Raw genomic sequence first — 19,064 nt, forward strand, 5'->3', positions numbered from 1 at the left:
AAGTATGTGCATTCTTTCATCTGTCCCTACCTTTTTATTTCTCTACCTGTATCTTTCAGTCATAATATATATATATGCCAGCATTGTACTGCTTCTTTAATCCTTAGAATTATATTTGGATTTGTGATCTTTTTATTTTATAATTTTCATTGTTTTCTTTCCAGTTTTTCATGTTCTACTTAAATTCTTAGATCTGAAAATAAACAGATTATTCTGAGAAACTAATAAGTATTAATATTGCTGAATGATATAGATCAACTTTTACATTTGTGTCACTTATTCTATGATCTTAAGGAAGTTACTTTGATTCTCTGAGTTTCAGTTTTTGTGGCTATAATCTCAAAGTTACCATAAGAGATAAACTAGAATGTAACTCTCTTGGCTGTCTGGTAGACCTCAAAAGTATCATTCTTCCTTTTTTGGTAATTGTATCCGTTTACACTTTAGACCATCATTATGTTGAGTTTTAACTATACCTGCATTGTACTTAGATTTTTTTGTTTGTTTGTTTTGCATTTGTTTAAAAAAAAAAAAAAAGGCAATGTATAAAAGAAAAAAAAGCAAAGACACCAACTTGTGTAATGGCCTGTGTCTTGTCTTGGAGGGGATCATGGTGATCTCTGGATCAGGCAAAGCAGAAGGAGTCTCAGTATTCTTTGTGGAAGATGTGTTGTTTCTGGCACCTGGAATTTAAATGATTACCTTCTTTTCTCATCAAATATCCCCCTTATGTAAAAAAAAAATCTCAAGACTATGTTGTTGAGCAAGCGTTAAATCATGTGATCTCTGATTCACGATTACTCTTATAAACTCAGTAAAGGAGTTGAGAAAATACTGGATTGCCAATAACAGGAAGGAAAGATCCTTAACTTTTACTTAATTGCTAGTTGTTTCTTAACCACCAGTTACATCGAAGCTAGTCAGTTGAATGTATTCATTTACACCTTACTTGACTTTTGAAAATTAGATAAGAGAAACTGATCTTGCTGTTTTTATTCCTTCACCTTCCTGTGAATAAGAGGAACTAGTGATATTTTTGGAATTTACCTGCATGGTTTTCATTTTCCTGGGGTTGATCTAGGACATCTGAGTTAAGCCATCCACCTTTCTTCACACAACATTCACTCGAATCCAGTTTCTGCTCACCTTATCCCAGGTCCAAGTTGAATTTAAGTTGTGTTTAAGAATGAGGAGGGTCAGCGAAACCAAGATGTGAGGCTCTGAAGGGACTTGTTTTGTGGTATCCCTTTAAAGGAAGACATAAAAATAACAGACTTTTATTGTTGTTGTTCAGTTACTAAGTTGTTTGTGACTCTTTTGTGACCCCATGGACTGTAGCCCCCCAGGTTCCTCTGTCCATGGGATTTTCCAGCTGAGAATACTGGAGTGGGTTGCCATTTCCTTTTCCAGGGGATCTTCCTAACCCGGGGATCAAACCCGTGTCTCCTGCTTGGCAGGCAGATTCTTTGCCACTGAGCCACCTCAGACATTTACTGGCAGACAGACTCACTGCAGGGGCTAATGGCTGTCACCAAAGTCATGGTACATTTTTGTCATCATGTTAGGCTATAAACCTTACCTTCTCCTTCTCCACCTTTTCTCTCTTGAGTCTTCATAGGGTGTCAACATTTTTGCCTGAGAGACCACTCCAAATTACCCAATAGATCATAAATGAGTTAAATCATCCAGTTAATAAAAATCTGCCCTGACCTCATCCAACATCTATTTCCACCTGAAGAAGAGATCCCAAGTCCCCATGTACTTCCTGTTGGGGAGGATTCAGAAAAAGTGTCAGCTTTAAAAAAAAAGAGGAAAAATACTGATAAAAATACACATGCAATCACTTTCTTACATCATATTTCTTAATAGTTATTAACTGCAGAGAATAGTTCAGTTTTTGCTAAATGGTTAAGGAAGTACTCATAAATTTGTTGCCAAACAGTTTTATTATAACAATGTTACCACTCTATAAGTTTTAATATATACTGTTTAAAATTTATAATACATCAAGTAAAAAGATAGTGTTTAAAGAGTTTTTCTGCTTAAAACATTTTTTATTTTTAGTGAAAAAATACAGATACATTTTTGCTTTGAATTTAATTTTACATGGCAGATTAAAATTATAGGTCCTCTTAGATAAGAGTGATCTACTTTTCTTTCAAAACTCCTTTAATTTCACTTTCCCCCTTATTTGACTTTACTACTGTGGCATAGTTTCCTCTGCAGTTTGGCAGTGCAGCAAAATTCCCATTTCATGAGTTGGATTTTAAGAGGAAATATTAGAATACCTTGAGGATCCTGAAAACACTTCTGAACTTGGAACAAGGGTTATTCTGATTATTAGTTTAATTCTCATGCATAAACAGAGTCACAAGTCAGCTCTGTGTGTTCTAGACCCCAGAGCAAGCTTCTGTTGAGAATAGGCCCCGGAGGTAACAGCAAGGCGACTTCCTCAGGACCTGCAAGGCTGCTCCAGAGGGTCTAGTTCCTCTCACCTCAAGGTGGCCTCTGCAGACCTTGTTGCTACAGCAGCCTTGTCTTGGAAGAAGTGATTGCCTGTACTTCTTGGGCTTTCTGTTAGTCATGACACCAGGGAGAGAGAAGAATGCTAGATGTAAGGACATTTTAGGGGGTCTCCTCCCCGCCGAGAATCCTTAGGACTGCACCCTTCTGTGTTAAAACACAAACACTTTATACTTTGCCTTTCATCTGAAAACAAATATAGATTTGAATTTGGCAAAAACCAGAAAAGATTATTTTATATACAATTAGAGACAATAGAGCCAAACAATGACCTCGTAAAGTCTCAGCTAAGACAATAATGTTAATAAGAGGTAGGGTGCTCTCTATGGGCTAAAGGATGAGGACCTTGAATGATTAGAAATGACTTGAAGAACTACATTGTCATCAGGGTAACACACGTGAAATGACATATTCTAAGCTGTCACTAACCTAACATGGTTATACTCAAGGATTAAACTGTGGTAGCAGCTTCATTTAAAAGGAGTGAGGCTTAATAAAATTGTTACTCATAATCTCTTTCTATATCCCTTTTTGACCTGAAACACGGTATATAATACACATTCACAAATTTCACTATGTGTTACTCTAGTCAGAGGCCTCTTTTGCTTGTGAGAAAAGCCATATTTTGTATTCCTAGGAATCTGTAGACATTGTTAACATGATAAATATCACTACACGTCATATGTAAGTTACATCTACCTACTAACATTTAAAAAATAAAGAGTAATTTTCAAAGACTATTAACACAGGATTGCTGTTATTGAGAAGTGCAGGGAGGGAGTTAACGTAAAATATTTTCTTTAGGTAGATCCTTTCAAGGTGATTTAAAAAAACACAAAAATATTTACACCATACTGAACTTTCCTAAATTTCCTATGATACTTCTATTTCAAAACTGTCTTATTGTGAGCGTATGAGGAATATAGATGCAGCAAGTTTAATGTGTAAACCAATACCCTTAGCTTGAGCAAAAGATGTCCCTAGGGTCTCCCAACACCAAGAAGATGGAAGAAGTTCAAATGCAACTATTTTTCTTTTTCCCAAGCAGCTCAAAATGCTTTAGCGAAGACTTTATGATTCTTACATCATTACTAATGATGTAAGCAAAGGTGAAAAATTCAAGAACTGGGGGTCTTGACTCCAAGTCCTTAATCCACAAAACACACTGCATTTGAAGTTTAAAAATTATTAGGAAATTTTCCCACTGAATATGATCTTAAGATATTTCGGAAAACATTTAAGATCTACTAGGACTTGAATTTGAGAAGTAAGAGTGACCACACATCCAGTGTGGGGGTATAAACTAGACAATTTAGACTGTAATCATGACCAGTTTATGAAAGAGTAGCAAATAAGTGCCAAATCAGACCAATACTATGAGATTGGCTGTGCTATTTTGAATAATTTGGTTCAAGTATCCGTATTTGGCCAGTATGTAATTCCAGTTCACTCTGCTTATATCAGACGGGAAGAAGGATCTTCTGTAAAGATCTTACTGTCTGATCCTCGTAGCTCTGTAGGACCATGTAGGTTGCCAGTGATACTAGGAGTAGGACAAATCACTCTTTCCGTCACTATCACATTTTGCGTGAGAAGTGGATCAAAAACGGCAGCGGGAGGTTGCACAAGGGAACCAGAAGAAGCCGAGTAAGTCTCCGTTACCAGATAGCTACCATGCTGCAAAGGGTCAGTGATGGAAACGGCGGGCTGCAGGACAGAACTGGAAGCAGACAGCGCAGATGCCCCCTGGCTGCCTGACAAAGTCTGGTACCTAACAGACTCTGACTGCTGGACTTGTACGTGTTGGCCACAGGCGTCAACCCTAGAACTGCTGTCTTTGGTAGGCGGCTGAGAGCTTTTGGTTTCGTCATCCATCCCGAGGCTTATCTCGGCCAGCTTTTTAAATTTGGGGCCGAGGGAGTCCAAGAAACTCTCGTCAAAATCATCGGCAATAAAACTGCAACAACCCAGGGAGCCGACGGGAGAACTGGGGGCCTCGATTCCTTCATTATCATAGATCAGCAAGCAGTCATTTGCTTCCTGGCTGTCGTCTTCATCTGCACAGGCAAATGCTTTCTAAAGGTGGAGAGAAGAGGAGAAAATGAACTGTAAGAGACATTCAGGGGAAGGATGTAATACCTTTCGTAGAACTCAACGTTTGATCGTGACTGTGTGATTGAGGTAATCCACTGAAGTCATGTACAGATGTGAGAGTTGGACCGTAAGGAAGGCTGAGTGCCAAAGAATTGATGGTTTTGAATTGCAGTGCTGGAGAAGAGTCTTGAGAGTCCCTTGCACAGCAAGGAGATCAAACCAGTCAATCCTAAAGGAAATCAACCCTGGATATTCACTGGAAGGGCTGATGCTGAAGCTGAAGCTCTTTGGCCACATGATGCAAAGAACCAACTCACTGGAAAAAACCCTGATGCTGGGAAAGATTGAGGGCAGGAGAAGGGGGGCAACAGAGGATGAGATGGTTGGATGGCATCACTGACTCAATGGACATGAGTTTGAGCAAAATCAGGGAGATAGTGATGGACAGGGAAGCCTGGCGTGCTGCAATTCATGGGGTCCCAAAGAGTTGGATATGACTTATTGACTGAATGGCAACAGCAACAAAAGAAGTAAGGGCATACTCCATATCAGCAGTCTTGTTACAGAAGTTATCTGTGTTTGGAGAATGATGCAATTGACATTCCTTCAAACTTGAGTCTGTTGTAGGCTCATATTTGAACTCTTGAGTTTTAAGACTTGCATTGACACGGACTTAGCCATACAGAGCAAATGTGTGTGGAGCCTGGAGGTTATTTGCTGGGCCATCTGTGAAAGTCCCTGTGTGTGTTTGGGTTACTGCAGGTCATTGTGTGGGGCAGGGTGCAGGCTTCCTCATCATCTGAGGCAGCTCTCACCAGCCAGGGGCCTTGGCCAAGACACTGTAACCCTTGTGAGAGTCTGACCCATAACTGGGAGTCTGATCCTTCCTGTCAGTCTGTCCTCAAACACTGTGTCAGCCTTCATCTGCTTGACCACGAGGACAAATGCCATCACTTACAGCTCTGATAGCAGAGTTGTAGGTGAGATCCATTCTAGTGATGCACCAACCAGGAGGCAAGCTACCTGCCTACCAGCGTCCTCTCTGTCCTTCACCCCTGTCCCTTTGTAGATTCTCTGCTTCCTGACACCTCGCCTCATCTTGGACCACGTCCCTTGTTTCCCCTTTTATGTTTGGGTCATTAAAGTTTCTTCAGCATTTTTGGACATGGACTCCTTGACAATGTGAAGAATACTATAACCTTCTCAGAAAAATGTATGCCGATGTATTCTGACATACTTCATGGTACAGGAAATGAGAAATAACTGCTTTGTATGTCTAAAGAGGATGCCGCTGATCTGAAAAGCAGAGGGTTTTGCTTTCTGTTGTTATCTCAGTGGGAGGAATGAGCTGCCATATTCTCTCATTTTGTGTCTACCCATCCCTTCTTTCTTTTGACCAGTAGCTGGATTTTGGCAGCCACCTTAGGTTATCCTTGTTATTTTAACAAGGAGCCTTTACTTCTCTTTTCTTGTCTTATACCAAGCTGCAAAAGAACCAAACTGTAAAACCGAAGTTCAGTCAAGTAGAAAGATCTCTAATGTAAACAGGATAACAAAGCCACAGAGTTTTCCACCAGATTACCTGAGAAAAGTAGGAGTCCAGGAATTTCATGTTTATTGCCCCTTCCCCAAAGTCCTTGTTGGTTCCTCCGGTGGAATGCCTTGTTCTCATCGTCCCGGACTGTCCCACGGAAAAGTTGCTCAGACCGGCGGTTGCTCCGAACCCCGCGGCACCCCCAGATCCTGCAGCTGCTCCAAGATTGGTGGTCAGTTCCATTCCCGAAGCTCCTTCTACCACCGTCCCTCCAGCATATGTATTTGTACAGACTTCTAAAAACAGGGATAAAGTGCTGTAACATCTCATGCTGTGATTTGTTTTGTTTTGGTTTTTACTGATCTTTGATATCCAAGAGCACCTGCCAAGTAAAGCCAGCATGTGGGAGAAAATACAATTTTATGACTCAAGGTGAGAAGAACACCCCACAGTCTGTAATGTGAGAGTAACAGAGGAGGTGAGGGAGTAACAGAGGGCATTGTTTTCAGAGAGGTATTGTTTCTGAAACCATACCAATTAAAAAATAAAATAGATTTTCAGTGACAACAGCCAGAAATGGAAAAGTATAAATGAAATATTCAGCGCACAGCCATGGAAAGCTTCTAATGTGATGCTTGTTTTCAGGAAAAAAGAAGTTGTAATTTAGCTGTCATATTGGCTCAATATGGAAACCAAAGAGGAAACATACATAATGTAATCATGCAAATTAGCCAATGCTAATTAGGTGTCTTAGTGCCTAATGAAAATTTAATGAGCTGTGACTGTTCTGCCTGTTGCCTTTACACTGCATTTTCATGGAAAGCTCTTTTTCCTAGAGAATTCAAAATATTGTTTTTGTGATGTAATGGGAGAAGCAAATAAGGATTAAGGTAGCTGATAAAGACAGATAGTTACATTTTGGGGGCAATCTTATGTAGATTTTTCAGGCTGGACATTTAAAAACAATCTATTGCTAAGCATGGAATTAAGAAAAATTTGAATATTAGGCATTAGATCTTATTGTTCTATAGGCTTCCCAGGTAGTGCTAGTGATAAAGAATGTGCCTGCCAATGCAGGAGACATAGGGGATTTGGGTTTGACTGAAGCAACTTAGCGTGCTTCTTGTTCTAGTTTACACCTTAGTGTGGCACTGAGATAAGATGAATGAAATAGTCGTTTGGTAAACTAAAGAAATAAATAATTTCACTTATATGACAACACAAGCGATCCTTGTCCCATTATGATTAAATATTGTTGTTTAGTTGCTCAGTTCAGTTCAGTTCAGTCGCTCAGTCGTGTCCAACTCTTTGCGACCCCATGAATCACAGCACCCCAGGCCTCCCTGTCCATCACCAACTCCCGGAGCTCACCCAGACTCATGTCCATCGAGTCAGTGATGCCATCCAGCCATCTCATCCTCTGTCGTCCCCTTCTCCTCCTGCCCCCAATCCCTCCCAGCATCACAGTCTTTTCCAATGAGTCAACTCTTCGCATGAGGTGGCCAAAGTACTGGAGTTTCAGCTTTAGCATCATTCCTTCCAAAGAAATCCCAGGGCTGATCTCCTTCAGAATGGACTGGTTGGATCTCCTTGCAGTCCCAGGGACTCTGAAGAGTCTTCTCCAACACCACAGTTCAAAGGCATCAATTCTTCAGCGCTCAGCCTTCTTCACAGTCCAACTCTCACATCCATATATGACCACAGGAGAAACCATAGCCTTGACTAGACGGACCTTTGTTGGCAAAGTAATGTCTCTGCTTTTGAACATGCTATCTAGGTTGGTCATAACTTTCCTTCCAAGGAGTAAGCGTCTTTTAATTTCATGGCTGCAGTTTGCTCAGTCGTGTCCAATTCTTTTTCGATCCCATGGACTGTAGCCCACCAGGCTCCTCTGTCCATAGGATTTTCCAGGCAAGAATACTGAGTGGGTTGCCATTTCCTGCTCCAGGGGATCTTCCTGACCCAGGGATTGAACCCCCATCTCCTGCACTGGCAAGCAGATTCTTTACCACTGAGCCACTGGGGAAACCCATGATTAAATACAAGAATTGGTTATTGAATTGAAATCAGGTTCCTGTTCTGGGGAAGAAAGAAGGGCAACAAGATCTAGGATGGGCCCACACGACACTTTAACTGCAAATATTACCAGTGTTAACAGGCAGAGTTGGATGGTGGGTACATAGTGTGTTTTATATTCTCCTTTACATTTTTCTATATATGTAAAATCCTTAACTTATTAAAAAATTAGTAATCGACTATCAGAGAGCTATACTTCAGTTTACCGAAGTTTGGAGAAATATAACAAATCTTCTGCTAGTAAAAATGGTGACATCAGTAGACAAATGAACTTACTGAAGTCAGAACTAGGTCACAAAATTGACTGCTATACTAACAGTAAACCGATTCATTGAAACCCTGTTTCACTGGTAATATCTCAGTGTGTGCACAAATTATTAAGGAGAGAATTTAGAACATTTCTTAGTTTTTAATATTTCTTATTTAACCCATTGTTCCTTTCAAAAATAAATTCAATGTTCACTTACCAGAATTTTCCATGAAATCAACTCCATTGGCAGTTATAGGTGGCACACCGATATTTGTGATTTCCTACAAGCAATATGCAAAAAATATATTTAAAAATTAACCAGATTTCAGCAATATAAGTGAAATACACTCCCTTTTAAATGGAGACATTACAAGAATTCCAAATTCTTGCAGGAGTAACTGCTTTTATGATGTGACATCTGAAGAGCTAAGATCCTAAAAGGCTCCATTCATTTCAGCACTCTCATAGGTCCTTGATGATCAGGAGTCTTATTTTTTATACCCCATTATCCCCTTTTCTATCTAGTATGTAAATTGAAGTTTGCTCTGTATGAGTGAAATACATGTTTTACAAAGTGGATCTTCACCTTGTCTTCAGGTTGGGCTCCTTCAATTCCCCACGGGTGAATTGTTCCTTCTGAACCATCCGGCACCGGGACAAATCCACCGGTCACTCCCCCAATAGGACCTGCCCCACAGTCACAGGTCAGCAGCAGGAGGAGAGCCACTAGTATGAAGGAAAACAAAATATCAGGATATTTGAATCACTTGGAAATGACTTGACAGGGCAATTGTTGGAAACATTACAAAGAAATGCAGTATCTTTAATGCTTATGGAAAATCTAATAGCAAAATTAATTTCTACAAGGTAAAATTGGATAAACTAAGCATACTCAAATTTCACATAATTATGAAACTGAAGGAGACAGATCAGATTATTCTTGTGACCTGTATATTTTCTTAAAAGAGGCACTGTTTGATGAATGATAAAAGTGGTCATTCATTTCCTCAACTATTTTCTATAATATATTTTTTTTATTATTGCTTTTATTTGTACACATTGAAGCTCAGTATATGATGTGGGGTGAATACACACCTGAATAGTCAAGATTTTAGGTGGGCATTATAATGATATGGTAATCTGGTCTCTAAACACCTCTTTATGAAATAGCAATTAACCTACAAACTCCCTCTGCAAGTGATGATCTAATATCATTACACTCTTAATGGTGACTTAGGAATCCTTAGCTTGGAGGGGCCTTCCTGCCTGGGTAATTATCATTCTTTCTGTGCAGATAGGTCACATCTTGGCAATAAAGATTAGCATCATTTAGAGTCGGACACGACTGAAGCAACACAGCAGCAGCAGCAGCAGCAGCAGGCTAATAGGCCAAGAGAGAAATGAAACACTTCCCAGGCTGGGTGGTCGATGACCCCACCTCCACCTCTGCCCTGCGTGCTGGATGTTTGTGTCGGACTGAGTTTGTGTGTGATTCTTGCGATCCCATGGACTGTAGCCTGCTAGGCTCCTCTGTCCATGGGATTCTCCAGGCGAGTATACTGGAGTGGTTTGCCATTTCCTTCTCTAGAGGATCTTCCCGACCCAAGAATCTAACCTGGGTCTCCCGCATTGCAGGCAGATTCTTTACTGACTGAGCTATGAGGGAAGTCCTGCCCTGAAGAAGGAAAGCACTAAATCCTAGTTTGAATTCTTTTACTTACTGGCAGCTTAGTGAGGGGTTTAAGAGTATATAGGCTCTGGAGTCAGTCTTCTAGGGTTTGAATTTTGGCTTCACCATTCACCAGCTGGACAAATTACATCATCTTTTCTTGCCTCCATTAACTATCCGAAGAATGGGGGGATATATATCATTGTAAGGATTATGAGTTAATGGAGATAAAGGATGGTATTGAGTGCCATGAGGACTCCCCGTATTGTTTGAATGAGCTACATCAATTATACAAATTAGGTCAGTTACATATATATAAATGTAAATATATGATGGAAAAATTGGGCCAAGTATATAAAATAAGTTGGACAAAGCACATTTTCTCAGAATTTAACAAACTGTTCATATAAGTGATACTTCCAAAGGCTTTATTGCCATCCTCAATTCTATGACTTAATTAAATGTATGGGAAGGGTTGACTATTTTAAGTGGGCAAATTCATTTTGAAAAGTGATGAATATATATATGTATGGTCAGTATTTTTAGATGAGTATAACAGTCTTTTAGAAGTCTTGTTGATCATTGTATGTACAGTATGTATTCGATTTTTATATACACATCCAGAGAAAGTTTTTCAAAGCATTGACTGTGTTTCCACAGAAACATGTGTATGTTCTGTCCACAAAATTCAAGATATGATCTTTTGCAAATGGTAGGATCACATGAAGCAAATATGACTGTGGGAATATCACAGTATATTTCCTCTGACTGCCATCCTGAGCCACAATCCCAACTGCATAGTAGTCTAGAGGATATATCTGTACCTCAAAATTCAACATTTCAAAATCAGATTTATGATTGCCACCCTACTTACCTGCACTTTGTCTGATATTTTCAATTTCATTTAATGGTTTCAGTAGCAACTGAATTCAGTGGTTCATCTGGACTTCTCATCCATTCATTCTCTCCATTAGTCTCCAGATCTTCTCCATTTACTCCAACTGTGCCTCCCATACCTATTCATTCCTTTCCAGTCTTATGCTGTGGCTCAAAACCTGGCCTTCATCATCCCATGTGAGCTATAATATTACAATAACCTCCTAACTGTTCTTCCCTTTTTAATTTGCAGTACACACTGCTGTCAGTGTTATCTATCTAAAATACAAATAAGATCATGTCGGTCTTTTATTCAGATATTCTCAGCAACTCTCCCTCTTGGAATGGAACTTGTCTTATATCCCTGGGTATGGTCCAGTGTCTCCTAGTTTACAGTCTATGGGAACTTGAATAGAATTTGTTGTATCCTACTATTGTGTGAAAATTGTATAAATCTTAATTATGTTGAATTGGTTCATAGTACTTTTCAGGTCTACTCTATCCTTCTACATTTCTGTACATTCTGTTAGTTTTTGAGAGTTTGATATTGCAACTCTAAAAATCTTCATTTACCTACTTAAAAAATAATTGTCATATGTAGTGGAACTATAACTATACAAATAACTTTGTATTCTCTAACTCTCTCCTGTAAATGTGTTATCATACTTTCATAATTTAAAAATATAAAAAAGAAAGAGAAAAAAATACATGTATGTAAAGTCCCTTAATGTATTCAGTAAACTTCATCATATTAAGTTTGAGCCTTAAACGAGTGTATTTTCAGGTGCAAAGCTATTTTGAGGAAATTCTGGATTAAGCAACAACTTCTCAGAGTGCGATATATTTATGTGCATTGTAAAGCTCAAAGCTTATGCTATCTTAGAATTTTTCCTAAATTTTTTTGGTCAGGACTCTATTGTATTTTAGAATTTCATGAGACTTGTAGAGGGAAAAGACATTTTAGAAAGTACTGCAATCCTGGATAAAGTCATTATTTTGACCGTGAACATTCCAGGCAGTGTGTAGACTGTCCATGCTTTCTTTTCGCCTTTCTTTGATTCTCTGGTGCTGGTTTCTATATGTCTAACATACACGACCTGCTCTGCTGTATTATAAATATAGATTGTTGGCAAGTCATATGTTAACTTTAAACATTTCTGGGTCTTCCTGAAGATGTCAGCGCACCCCCCGCCCTCCCCTCACCCTGTGAGCTCTGCCTCTAAAACAGCTGCAGAGATGCTTTGTCCCTGCACATGCTACCGTACCCCTGGCATACTCACACAGTAGCAGCAAAAGGCCGAGGAATAGCAGACCGATGGCGGCAGCCCCCATCCTCCCAGACCTCTCTCCAATTATGGGATTAGTGATGCTGGTTGGATACACTTTTAGACAGTTGTCCCTGTAGTCACATTGGCAGACTTCCAGGGTCAAGCTCTCTGGTTCCTCGCACCGCCTCCCCTCACTGTCCGTGACCATGACGGAGATTCTGTACACTCCGGGAGAGACTGGCTGTGGGGCTGTGAGGAGTGCGGATGTAGCTGTAGGGGAACCATCAAACACATCAGCAGTAGGACAAGGTGTCTCTGGCTCTTAAAACTACTTGTTGTTTTGGGTGAATAGGGCGACAATTGACACATCACTGTCACAAATAAGTAGGGTGAGACTGGAGCAGTTATGAGGGTTGTTGGGGTTCAGTTGGGTATACATTATTTCAGAAAAGAGCAAGCAATAGATGAGGTCATTTACAAAGGACTTGAAGTGGCCCAATAGTTACTTTTGTTGTTTTTTAGTCACTAAGTCATGTCCCACTCTTTTGCAACAGAGGAGCCTGGCGGCCTACAGTTCATGGGATTTCCCAAGCAAGAATACTGGAGTAGGTTACCATTTACTTCTCCAGGGGATCTTCCTGACCCAGGGATTGAACCTGTGTCTCCTGCTTGGCAGGCAGGTTCTTTACCACTGAGCCACCTGGGAAGCCCTGCTGGTCACTATGAAATCTAAAAAGAGAGAAGATTCTTATTATGTCTAATGGCTTTTTCTATGAGACTCCTGGAAAACATAGGAAATGTGAAATTAGCATTATAAAAGTTAGGAGAAAAGTAAGGATGGATTAATTTGCCCATTGGCTTATGAGTTTGAGAATTTCAGCCTACCATGCTTTCAAGATTCCTAACTAGTGACAGACTAGACAACCTTGAGCAGGTTGACCCCTCCAGTCTGCTGACAGGCTGGCCAGTTAGGAAAAGTTTATGTTTAGAAATCTAAACAGCTCAGCAGTAAAATAGGTGCCTGACTGTAATCTTTTCATTATTTATTTATTTTGGTATACTGAGGAGATACAGATAAAAAATTGAAAATATAAAAATATCCAATAGAGTCCACATGAGAAAAACAGAAAATTTTAAATAGTGCTAATATATTGTTCCTTTTCTGAAGACAGAGGAAATTCATAAGGATAGGACATCATCTTCATTGCAAAGAATTTTTAAAATTGGACATGAGTTTGAGTGAACTCCGGGAGTTGGTGTTGGACAGGGAGGCCTGGTGTGCTGCAATTCATGGGGTCGCAAAGAGTTGGACACAACTGAGCAACTGAACTGAACTGAATATCTTATATTGTTCCTTTTCTGAAGACAGAGGAAATTCATGAGGATAGGACATCATCTTCATTGCAAAGAATTTTAAAAATTACTCTTGGAACGGACTTGCTCCCAAATGGACTCCCTCTTAACCTTCTGGAAATACAAAGAAGCAGCAGTTTTCATTTGTAGAAGCAGCTTTACAATTACTCACCATCTCTTCCTGAGATACTCCATACAACTGGAAGTTTTACGCTTTGGTCTTCCACTGAAAATTCATAGGGGCCAGCATATTTATCCCTTTCCAGTGGTGAAGCTCTGACAACCACGGAAGGTGACGAACTACAGACTGCTTCCTTTTCCAGGGCAATTGTTGGACACTTTTCATTAAAATCAGGTACTAGGACAAATATGGTGCCTGTTGAAGTTTTACCGGTGTTTTCTGTAAGAATAACATTTTAGAGTTAGAGAACTATACAGAGCAAGTTGTGCAAAATAAAGAAACATAAATAAGCCCTTAAAATGTCTCTCACATGCATGGACTTCTCTGGTGGCACAGCAGATAAGAATCCACCTGCCAGCGCAGGGGACATGGGTTTGATCACTGGTCCAGGAAGACACCACATGCCGTGGAGTAAAAGCCCGTGCACCTCAACTGCGAAGCCTGTGCTCTAGTGCCTGTGAGTTGCAACTGCTGAGCCCACACGCTACAACTACTGAAGCTGAGAGCCTGTGCTCCGCAACGAGGGAAGCCGCCACAATGAAAATCCCGTGCACCACGACTGGAGAGTGGCCCCTGCTTGCTGCAACTAGAGAAAGCCTGAACACAGCAAAGAAGCCCCAGTGCAACCAGGGAATAAATAAATAAATATTAGAAAAAAACGATCTCACATGCACCAGATTAGTGTACATACTCATGAAATTGTGTCTGTTATTCCTACAAATAAAAAGATGTCACCCAATTTCTGTACCTGGTTAAAAGGAAATCTAATTATCAGCTTGCCTGCTGTCTTTAATTAGTTTAATTAGCTTGTTGTTGTTCAGTCACTAAGTCATGTCTGACTCTTTACAGTCCCATGGACTGTAGCCTGCCAGTCTCCTCTGTCTATGGGATTCTCCAGGCAAGAATACTGGAGTGGGTCATTTCCTTCTCCAGGGGATCTTCCCGACCCACAGATGGAATCCTGCATTAGCAGGTGGATTCTTTACCTCTGAGCCACCTTAATTAGTAGCATCAGCTATTCAATGTGATTGGAACCAAGACCTTTAAGGTGATAAATTCACTGATTATGAATGAAATCAACATAAAAATAATAGTTTTCTTAAATATATTCTAGTGCATGAACCCAGACTGTGTGGAAGATTTCTGCTTTAAAAGCTTGAACCAAAGTATTTGGAATAAACTATGATTTATTTTTATTACCCAAGATATAAGATCTCTCAGTGGTGGGATTAAGAATTACTTCTGTTGTTTCCCTTAGTGCTTTTTTCTGTTTTTCCAGATAATATGATTTTTTATTTTATTTTTATGTTTGCTGAAATTGCCTTGAGTATAAATTAATTTTACACTTAGGGAAGCACGTAGTCAAGCACATAGTCAAGGTGCTTCATTTAGAAAATTTTTCAGAAGATTTTTCCTGTTCTATGATATAAGCATATAAGTCTCTGTAAGTAACTCACTCTGTGTGTAAGTAACTCACAAAGGCACCTCACATTTGAGCTGAACTTCCCTGATAGGCCTTCTGTATCAATCTTTGTCCACATTCTCAAATCAAGAAATTCTTGCGCCAACTACAGCAAATAGTAGGACTAAACCCAGAATTCACTGGTCCAATGAACTCCACTGAGAAGCTAGGATGCTCAGTCATCGCCTAGATTTAGCCACCTCAGACTTAAGACCCAAGACCCCTAAGGTAATCAACTTTATCTAGTGATAAAGGTTCTTCCCTGGTGTCTCAGTGGTAAGGAATCTGCCTGCTACGCAGGAGATGCAGGTTCGATCCCTGGGTCAGGAAGATCCCTTGGAGAAGGAAATGGCAACTCACTCCAGGATTCTTGCCTGGGAAATTTCATGGACAGAGGAGCCTGGTGGGCTACAGTTCATGGGGTTGCAAAGAGTTGGACATGACTGAAGTGACTTAGCACATATGCATGCAGTGATAAATGTAATATGTTAGTAATCAAAAGCATCTATTCATAAAAAAATGCTAATTGGAATAATATATTTTTCTTACCATCTATGGCCAGAACTTCAGCTGTGATTGTCTTGTTAACTATGAAAGTAACGTCTCGATCAATGTTTTTGACAAATTTGATTCCAGCAGTTTCTGAATCAATCATTAGCAAACCACCGTCATTACGTCCCAAGACATATCTGTTTTATAACAGAAAACAGTAAGTTTTTTTCCAAACATGGAATGTTACCTATTTAATGAAAATGACTTATATTTAATGTATTTTCATAAGACTCTGAAATATACTTTTTAAAAAGCAGCAGAAAATTAACATATTAGCCTAGACAAGGAGTATTTCATAAGCCTTAAGAATATGTTAGCCTGGTTTTTAAATTTTCTGCTCTGCTCAGTAAAATAACTGTGTCCTTGTTCCTTATACTATAGCAGCAACTTTTCATGGTGTTTTATTATTTTAGGCACCGTGCTTTGTACATACTGTTCTATGTCTGACTACACCATGGTCTTCTGGTGAAATTCTACTTTTTTAAGGCTCAACTGAAAGTTTGCATGAAACTCTTTCTAGATCTCACTAGACAGGCTGTCATTCTTCATGTCCACTTTCACTTATGTTTATGCTACCTTAGCTCATAGCACATCTCTTCCTGAGTTATATAGGTCCTTGTGTTGGTTACCATTGTATCTCTTTATATTCTTGGCATAGAGTAGTTTAGATATTATTTTGCAATAGTTTATAAATTAAAGCTAGTCAAGGTAAACAGCAAGGTCCTACTGTCCAGCCCAGGGAATTATACTCAATATCCTGTGATAAACTGAAATGGAGAATCTGAAAAAAGATTATATGTTTATAACTTAGTCACTTTACTGTACATAAGAAATGAACACAACATTGTAAACCAACTAAACTTCAATAAAAGTAAAAGAAACTTCATCAAGGAATAACGAGATATTAAAAAAATTATTCTCACCTGACAAATGACGCAACTTCACCAGTGTCTTCATCAATGGCTTGATAGGTTCCCAGGACGTAATTGATCAACTGTCTACTACTTATGCCTTTTCGGACAGTAAATGTCTTGGAAGAAGGACGGAATGCAATTCCTTCCCTCACATTTATTACTTGAACTATGAGTGGGGTTGACTGGACTTGATATTGAGAGATTACGGATTGGTGAAATTCAGCTTTGTTTTTGACGGCGATACCAAGTTGCATGCTCTGTACTTGTTCATAATCTAGAGACTAGAGTAAAAATAAAAATAGAAGGAAAGAAGTGTCACAAAAATATGATCAGGTAAGAGGACCAGAGAACTCTATGTTATGTGCTATGAATGACTCCTTTATTTCTATGAATGAATCCTTTTTTTCTATACAGCAAAACGGTTTCACAGATGATTGTAATGCTCTGATGAGGGTCCTTCAGAATTCTTCGCTTATGAAACCTCAGTTTGGTGACAGATACTTATGAAGCACAGTTATCTCTTTTAAGACTAACAAAACACCTTTACAGTTTCTTTAGGCTGTGTGATGCAGTGGAAAGAATTCCAAATTTGTTGTTGTTGCTTGGTTTGAATCCTGGTTCTGCTACTTAATAGCTGTGTGACTCAGGGCACAATATTTAATATCTCTGATCCTCAACTATTTACTTCTGAAAAAGAAAAAAAAACTCTTACCTCATCAGATTGTTGTAAGGACTGAACAAATTACGACCCACGATACATTCCTGTAAATGGTAGCTACATCCACTCACAGAATAGTGAATTCTCTGCAGTGGAAATAGTGGATTCATGTACAGTAATATCTTTCCTGACTTAAAAAAATTCAGAAATGACAAATTATCTTACTAAACTTGGTTGGCACATAGGCTTCTGTAGAGCAGTGAGAGGGTGGCCCACCAACTCTCCATAGAACCATTTTCATATGGTCTTATGTGCTCACTATTTGTTTGACTCTCATATTGAAGTGGCACAAGTCAAGGCCAGAGATATCCCAGGATAGCTCTTTTCATTCACTAGTAAATTTTCTAAGGGTGACGGGATAAGGAAATGTTCATTTTGGTTACATTGGAGTATAACTGAAAATAAGGTATGAGGTCTAGATTTGAGTTTTCATTTGGCAGCGCCTGGTTTTGTGGACTCAAGGGTTTCCTAGTGGAGAAGAAGAGAAAGATGCTCAAACTGGTCATTAGAATGTAAGGGCTAAGTGACCAAAGAGATGGTAGAGTCTCTGTGTGAAGGCGACTGAAGACTTGGACTTGAGAAAAATCAGGAAAGGCTTCCTAGAGGTTTTCATGTGAGCATTTCAGGGTGAGGAGGAGTCATTCAGGCAGAGTAAATGCCAGATTTAGCAGAAGGTGATAGGGAGCTGGTGATAGTGAGAGGCCTGGGGTACAACTCTGAGGGGGTTGAAGGTCATCTCCAAGGCCAGCAGGTGGTCATCAACCCTGGCTGCATATTAGAGCCCCCTGAGGAGCTGCTCAGCTTTCCCTCAAGACAAACTGGACCAACCACTCCTAGGTTCCCACAGGCTAGGAGAAGCTGCAGCAGATTCAAAGGGACAGTCTTTAACTGAGGGCCATTTTCACAGCCAGTGAGAACAAGGAAGGTTTTTAAGGGAGAGTAATTGGTCCAAACTGTTTTTCAGAAAAATGTGGTAGACGGAGAATGAGGGGGGGTAGACACAGGAGGTGGGGGTGGGGAAGTCTACCCAGAAGGGATTGCCAGCATCTTGAAGAGAGGGCGGCAAGGCCGGCGGCAGCACAGGCCATAGGAAGGAAGGTCAGGGCCAGACTATAACAAAACCTTGCAACTGAGGAGGGCTGTAGCTCACTGTCTGAAAAGCAGAGTAATAGGAAGTCGTATGGGGCTTCCAGCAATCTGGAATTGCAGCAGTCACCCTGTTAAGGGAATATTATGGGTCTGTCATTCTGCTGGACTCACGGAATTAAGAGAGAAGCTCATATAGTCCAATGTCCTATGCCAAGGAATGTCCTAAAACAGTGGTAATATTTTTCTAGTCTATACAATAGACAGACATAAATAGGTTTATGTTATTTCAGATGAAGGGTCTGTTGTAACCAAGTCTGTTAAATGGAAGTTTTACTGAATTGTTTATTTTGCAAACTTAGTTTATATATTCCCATTTCCTAGAAAAAGTTGCCGTTTTTCCCTTCCGAGGACTGTAGCTAATCCATTTAAAGTAAGTCGACAAACGCACAAGCCACTGTTCAATGTATTCTTGTCTGTTCCTGAGTTTAAGTCAGGAAATGTGTTA

General features: G+C 39.7%; 1 protein-coding gene across 1 annotated transcript in view; it reads right to left on the reverse strand.

The window, feature by feature from the left end:
* Positions 1-1,433: 1,433 nt before the first annotated feature.
* Positions 1,434-19,064, reverse strand: part of DSG3 (desmoglein 3) — a 33,399-nt gene continuing 15,768 nt past the window's right edge. Inside the window, exons 9-16 of the mRNA XM_027525624.1 lie at positions 16,762-17,033; positions 15,836-15,975; positions 13,816-14,043; positions 12,303-12,560; positions 9,064-9,203; positions 8,695-8,758; positions 6,200-6,447; positions 1,434-4,599 (exon numbers count right to left, since the gene is read on the reverse strand). Of these exons, the coding sequence (XP_027381425.1) occupies positions 3,979-4,599; positions 6,200-6,447; positions 8,695-8,758; positions 9,064-9,203; positions 12,303-12,560; positions 13,816-14,043; positions 15,836-15,975; positions 16,762-17,033 (1,971 nt within the window). The 3' untranslated portion in view covers positions 1,434-3,978. The remainder of the gene's footprint in view (positions 4,600-6,199; positions 6,448-8,694; positions 8,759-9,063; positions 9,204-12,302; positions 12,561-13,815; positions 14,044-15,835; positions 15,976-16,761; positions 17,034-19,064) is intronic.

Source organism: Bos indicus x Bos taurus, chromosome 24 (genome assembly GCF_003369695.1).
Source record: "Bos indicus x Bos taurus breed Angus x Brahman F1 hybrid chromosome 24, Bos_hybrid_MaternalHap_v2.0, whole genome shotgun sequence".
Taxonomy (NCBI): Eukaryota; Metazoa; Chordata; class Mammalia; order Artiodactyla; family Bovidae; genus Bos; species Bos indicus x Bos taurus.